Source organism: Belonocnema kinseyi, chromosome 6 (genome assembly GCF_010883055.1).
Source record: "Belonocnema kinseyi isolate 2016_QV_RU_SX_M_011 chromosome 6, B_treatae_v1, whole genome shotgun sequence".
Classification (NCBI taxonomy): domain Eukaryota; kingdom Metazoa; phylum Arthropoda; class Insecta; order Hymenoptera; family Cynipidae; genus Belonocnema; species Belonocnema kinseyi.
Window position 1 is genome coordinate 15954255 of NC_046662.1, and position 7214 is coordinate 15961468.

Sequence of the window (7214 nt, forward strand, 5' to 3'; positions counted from 1 at the left end):
AATATTTTCACAAATAATAAGTGTTCTATTGTTATTTATTAATTCAAATTTAATTTTTTTGTTTAGATTTGCAGGATTTTCTAAAAGTTATAGAAAAAAATTTAATTCATTTTGAAATAAATTTATAAGTTTCGAAAAAAAATTCAAAAATTATTTTGAATTTGGAAAAATTTTAAACTACTTCTAGATTTCTCAAGATTTTGAAATAAAATTTTAAACTGTTAAACGACGCCTAGACTATTTACAATAAAAATAATTTAACTTCTAATTTAAGAACTGTTAAGTTAAAAAGTTATTTTTGAATTTTTAATGTGTTTAGCCTATAATTACTTAAAATAATATAATTTTGAAAAATTTTGAAGTTCATTGCTTGACTCTGTAATTTAGACTATTGAAAATTTTAACGTGGCTTTATATTTTTTGGAATTTAATCTGAATCTTTGAACTCTATAATTTATCAAATTTCTAAAATTTGTACTTTATTTGCATTTCATTTAACATTGTTTAATTGAAAAGTGTTTGTACCTGCCATTTGGTACGAGTAACTTTTTGAGCATTTGAATACACAATTTTTGAATGAAAAAACTTTTGAACTTCAATTTTAAAAGTTTATAATTCAAGGGTTCCACTTTGAATACTTTAATTTGGTGTTCATTTTTCATTACTTTATATGGAAAAATGTTTAGAATATAGTTTAATTTTTTTAATTTCATTGTCCGTGAAAAATGTTGCGAACCGGGAATTGTTTTCTTCGATTAAAACGGCCACTCTGCGGTTCATACTAAATTCAATATAATACCTTCATTAATTTTATTTAAAAGAATTTATTCGCTTATTTTTGTGAAAAATCAACCTATTTCCTCTGTTTTGAGATCATTTTAGGCTTTGAAAAAAAAAACGAAGGCTTTTTTTCAGCACCCTAGTATTCACTCGTAATAAATTGAATCTAAAAATTGATTCGATTTCTTTGGTCCAATTGACGAGAAATTATTTTCCCATTACGATAAATAATCTTCTTTCGTACATTTGTAGTTGATTGGGCTGCGTTAGCTCAACAGTGGATACAAATGAAGGAAACGGTCGTTCCCCCTGCTCCTCCACCACCCTCAATTGACACGGGACAATCAACCAACGATGGAGGTGGAGAAGCTCCAATGGACATGGATACTAAAGATGATGACATTCCTCCAGCTCCTCCTGCACCAAGTATTAGTGGATCAGGTATTTATTAAAAACAAGAAAAAATAATTTAGCTTATTTTATGCAAAAATCAAGGATCACAGTCTACTATTTCCCCCTTTTCGCCTATTTTTCTAAAAATCCCCTATTATCCCTATATTTGAGAATTTTATCAACCTCCCCCCCCTTTTTTTTTTGTAAACATAACTTTATATTATGATATTGAATTTAAAAAAAAACCGTTTTTTGTTGTTTGAAATTAATTTTTTTAATTAAAAAAAAACTATACAAATAATTTTTTAAATTATAGTTCTAAAATAATTATAGTTATTTTTTTTTGTTTGAAAAATTATCCGTTTTTATTTCAAATCCGTCTTTGTGGTAGAAATTATTCTTCTTGATTGAAAATTCAATTATTTTAGTTACAGATTCATCATTTTAATTAGCAATTAATCCCGTTGGTTGAAAATTAATAATTTTAACTGAAAATTTATCTATTCAATTTTAGTTGACAATTTATCTGTTTTAGATGAAAATTCAGTGATTTTGTTGCAAAGTCGTCTTTTTTGGTAGAAAATAATCTTCTAGGTTAAAAAATCAATATTCTAGTTAAAGATTTTTAAATTGTTTAAAAATTATTACTTATAAAAATTATTTAAAATTAAAAAATTAAAGTTTAAAAAAAAGTAATTTTTTTATTGAAAGTTCGTTTTTTCTTTGGCTGAAAATTCTTTTTTAAAATTATTATTTTTATTAATTGAGAATTGAACTATTTCAGTTGAAAATGCAACTTTATTTGAAAATTAGTTTGTTTCTTTTTTTTGAAATTTGTTGTTTTAAACTGAAAATGTAACGGTTCCAAATGAATATTTCATAATTTTAGTTGAAAATTCATTTCTTTGGTTCAACTTTAATGTTTTTAACTGAAAAATGGGCTATTAATTTTTGGTTGAAAACTCAACTATTTCAGTTGAAGCTTCATGAATTTATTTGAAAATTCCCTTTTTTAAATTTAAAATTCAAATATTTCAGTTCAGTTTCCATGATTTAAGTTAAAAAAGTTTCTATAGAATTAATTATTTAACTGAAAATTTAACTATTTCATTTTAGCTTTAAAATTGATTTTTTTTCAAATTGAACTATTTGATTAAAAAGTCCTTTTTAGTTGAAGATTCAACTATTTCGTTAAAATATCGTGTTTATTGGTAAAAAATTAATTTTTTTGTTTTAATTTTAATCTTATTGTTTGAAAATTCATATTTTTGGCTGAAAATAAAACTACCCGATCAAATGTTAAATTTGGTTGTTATAAATTCATGACATTAGTTAAAACTTAGTTTGTTTTTTTATTTTTTTATAGAAAATTATTTTTTCAAATTGAAAATTTAACTGTTAACTTTTTTTTTGAAGACATATTTATCTTTTTTAGTTGAAAACTTATTTATTTTGTTGAAAATTTGTCATTTTTTGTGCAAAATAATCTTCTTAGTTGAAAAATCAATTATTCCAGTTAAAGATTAATCAATTTAGTTTTTTTTTAAATTAATTTTTTTGTTAAAAATTCGTTTTTTCTTTGGCTGAAAATTCTTTTTATCATTATTATTTTTTAATTGAAAATTTAACTATTTTTTATAAATTAGTTTGTTTCTTTTTTTGACATTTTTTGTTTTAAACTCCATGATTTAAGTTAAAAAAATTTCTATAAAATTAATTTTTTGAACTAAAAATTTAACTATTTTATTTTAGCTTTAAAATTTAATATTTTTTTAAATTCAACTATTTGGTTTAAAAGTCGTTTTTAGTTGAAAATTCAACTATTTCTTTGAAATGTCGGGCTTACGGGTAGACAATTAATTTTTTGTTTGAAAATTAATTTTTTTGTTTGAATTTTTATCTTATTGTTTCAAAATTCATGTTTTTCTTTGAAAATAAAACTACCTGATCGAATGTTAAATTCTTTCGTTCAAAATTCATGACATTATTTAAAACTTTGTGTTTTTTTTCTAGAAAATTAATTTTTCTAACTGAAATTTTTTTTGACAACATGTTTATCGTTTTTAGTTGAAAACTTATTTATTTTGTTGAAAATTCGTCATTTTTTGTACAAAATAATCTTTTTGGTTGAAAGTTCTTTTTTTTTCGGTTGAAAAATAAATTATTTTAGTTAAATATTAATCAATTTAGTTAATAACTTATTAAAACTATTTTGTTGAAAATTCTTTTTTTTCGGCTGAAAATTTATTTATTTTTTTTACTGAACATTTTTCCAGTTAAATATTCATCATTTAAATTCAATTTTTTTTAATCAATAATTTCATATAATAATATAATATATTGTATAATATATAACAATATAATAATTTAAGAATATTCATAATTTTTTAAACATTTTTGAATTTTGTAATTTAAGTTAATTGAAAAATGGTGTTTATTTGTAGAAAATTAATCTTTTCGTTTTCAAATTAATCTTCTTGAGTGGAAATAAAATTACTTGATTGAAAGTTAATTTCTATTCTTAAACTTTGGTTAAAACTTTTTTGTGTGTGGAAAATCAATTTTTTTAACCGAATCTGTAATTATTTCATTTTTGTTTAAAAACTCATCTCTTATAGTCCAAAATTTAACTATTTGGTGAAAATTGATATAAAACCATATTTGGATGGAGAAACATTGATGTTTTTTGATACTCTTGCGCGTTTGAATTAAATATTTCAATTTTTATAATAAATTATTTCAGAGCATTTCTGCATTTTAAAGGTTTATAAATATTAAACAATTTTAGGTCACGTATGCGGTTCGCACCAAAAACTGGTATTTTGAAATAAAAATCATTAAGGTTTGAACGAGATTTACAATTTTTGAAAAGTTTCTGGTTAACTTTTTTCATAGCAATTTTTTTTTTCAATAATAAAATGTATAAACTTTGAATAATTTTGGATTGATTTAGAGTTATTTATCAGAAATTTGCATTTTTATTTTAAAAACCATTAGATTTCAAAACAAATTCATAAGTTTTGAACAATTTTAGGATACGTTGAGTTTTGCACTGAAAATTGGTATTTACAAAATAAAAAATAATATTTTTCAAACATTCCAAAGAAGATTCACAACTTTTTAACAATTTTAGGTCATGTTGGTGTCTTACACCTGAAATCGGTTCTAGCAACCATATCAGTTTTAGACTTAAAATACAAGCAACTCAACTAAAAATTTTTATGATCGTAAATATTTTAATATTAATTTCATATGTTAATTTTAAAAATGCGCTAGACAAAAAAGCGTGTTTCTTTTTTAGTTTAATCAAATTTTAGATTTCGTATCAATGTGTTGAGTTGATTAATTTTGGTTAATTACGCTCGTATTAAAAAAAAATTCCTCTGTATCGAAAAAAGCCCCCTATTTTAATCTACAATTAAACTGTTGAATCACTGTGATCTCTGAAAAATCTAAATTCCTAAACCACAAACAATTTTAGTCCCTGATATTATTATTTTCGGCGTCCAGTTGAAGCTCGAGGGAAGGCAAAAATTTTCATTTCTCTACTTCTTTTTAATTTACATTTATCTTCCACTCTCCTCCTCTATTAGTTGAATCTTTTACAATGTCAACGATACGACTATTTATTATGACTAAACGATAAAAATAGAGAATACGTAGTTGATTGTAAAAGGTTCTTCTTCACACAATTTTTAAACATTTTTATTTTGCTTACTGCAGACTACTATATTATGATGAGAGATAATGATAGAACCAAGGAAAAAACAATTAGGCACGAGAAATCACATAAAAATAATTCAGGTGCGTAGGACTAAGTGTCCATAATTGTTAATCGTTTCCAAACTTCTACTTTACTCCTATTCTTATCTATTGTTTATATTTTTAAGTTTTAGTACGCAGAGGTTTGTTTCTTTATGAGATAAACTTTTTATTTTTTTTTATTTTTTTTTATTTTCAATAAGTATAAATTAGTTGTGAGGCCAGAAGCTCAGGAATGATTAATTCACTTATTTCACAGTTACTGTTGGTAATATTTTTGATTGAAATAAAAAACGAATAAAAGTCGCTTGTTCGTTCATTCGAAATTGTTTAGATGGTTGGAATCAGTGGAGCCAGTGGGGCCATTGGAATGCAGCAGGACCTGGTGCTGGAAATTGGGAATGGAGTGGAGTACCACCGCCTGGAGTGACCATGGGCCCTGATGGAAGACCTATGGGAATTCCTAATGTTACACCTGCAGCCCCGCAAATATCGGCAAATGCAGGATTTAATATTCCTCCACCATCAGCACCACCTCCTTATGCCTATAATTCAGTATCAGCTGGACAACCCTATAATCAGGTGAGTAGGCGATTTTTATTTTAGTTTTGGTCCGGGTGACCGGGAGTTTTTACAAATTTTTAGAAACAAAAAATAATTCGTCCAAATTTGATTTTAACGGTTTTTTTTTGTTTGTAATAATTAGTTTAATTGTGATCTTTTTTAATTAAGATATTATTCAGTTTGGAATGCGTAATTCGAAAATGTTTCACTTTAAAAAATTTACGTTTTAGATTTTTAAGCGTAGATTTGAATTAAAAGAATTGTAAAATGCAGTTTTAAAGACTTGAACAATTAGAAATTAGAAGCTTTTATAATCGAAGATTTTTGATAATAAACATTTTTAATTGATCAATTGTGAATATAAATTCAATAATTATTTTTAAAATTAAATTCACTTTAAGGTTTAGAAAATAAAGAAGAATTGATTGTATGAAACGATGCGGCATCAGTTCACAATTTTAGAATTTATAGATTTTAACGTTAAAAATTAAACTGTTTCAATTGGAACGTTTTAAACAAATGCGAACACCCTATTGAAATTTTATAAACTATTTTTAATTTTTAAATAATTTAAAAAAAGTATATTTATAATTAAAGGTTTTTATTAAATTTCAGTCTAAAATATTCCATTTTTAAACCATGCAATTTAAAAATTTTCAATTAAGAAAAAGACCGGGAATTTTACAAATTTGTAGAAGAAAAATCTGTCCACGTTCGATTTCAACAATTTAGCTTGAAGTGCGTGATTCAAAAAATTTTTACTTGAAAAATTTTTATTTCTAAACTTACATTTTTCATTTGAAGAATTTTTAAATGCTTTCTTAAAGACCTTAAAAAATAAAAGCCTTTGATGTTAAAAAATTTGAATAAAAAACATTTTTATTGAATAAGTAATTTTTTTTACGATTTTAAACCAGTTTAAAATTTAAGAATTCTCAGATTTTAACGTTAAACTTAAACGGTTTCAATTTGAAAGTCCCAGTCATTAAACAAATTTGAATGTGTGACTGAAAGTTTAAAAACTGTTTTCAGCTTTAACATAACTTCATAATAATATATTCTTAATTAAAGGATTTTATTGCATTTAAAATATTGTTTCAGTCTAAAATATCCATTTTTAACCCATTCAATTTGAAATTTTTAATTAAAACAAAAAGATTAATTATTGAATATTTAGCAATATTTGATTTTTTATTTAAGACAAGTAAATTGAAACCAAATATTTAAAAGTAAAGAATCTTTAATTGAATTCTTTGACATCGAAAACCTGGAATCGTTAAAATTTCAAAGAGCCTTTAAACTTTGAACGTTACAATTTTCCAATAATCTAAATTACAGAATCAAGCAATGAACTTTAAAATTTTTCCAAATTATATTATTTTAAGTAATTATAAGCTAAACACATTAAAAATTCAAAAATAATTTTTTTTAACTTAACAATTATTGAATTAGAAGTTAAATTATTTTTATTTTAAATAGTCTAGGCGTCGTTTAACAGTTTAAAATTTTACTTCAAAATCTTGAGAAATCTAGAAGTAGTTTAAAATTTTTCCAAATTCAAAATAATTTTTGAATCTTTTTCGAAACTTTTAAATATATTTCAAAATGAATTGAATTTTTTTCTATAACTTTTAGAAAATCCTGCAAATCTAAACAAAAAAATTAAATTTGAATTAATAAATAACAATAGAACACTTATTATTTGTGAAAATATT

At 23.3% G+C, this 7214-nt stretch overlaps 1 protein-coding gene across 2 annotated transcripts in view; it reads left to right on the forward strand.

Moving 5' to 3' along the window:
* Positions 1–7214, forward strand: part of LOC117174489 (arginine/serine-rich protein PNISR) — a 47836-nt gene that overhangs the window by 4006 nt on the left and 36616 nt on the right. Inside the window, exons 2-4 of one of the 2 annotated variants that reach the window (XM_033363647.1) lie at positions 1033–1221; positions 4897–4977; positions 5270–5517. In XM_033363647.1, coding sequence (XP_033219538.1) covers positions 1033–1221; positions 4897–4977; positions 5270–5517 — 518 coding nt within the window. The remainder of the gene's footprint in view (positions 1–1032; positions 1222–4896; positions 4978–5269; positions 5518–7214) is intronic. The other variant, XM_033363648.1, reaches the window with a different exon arrangement.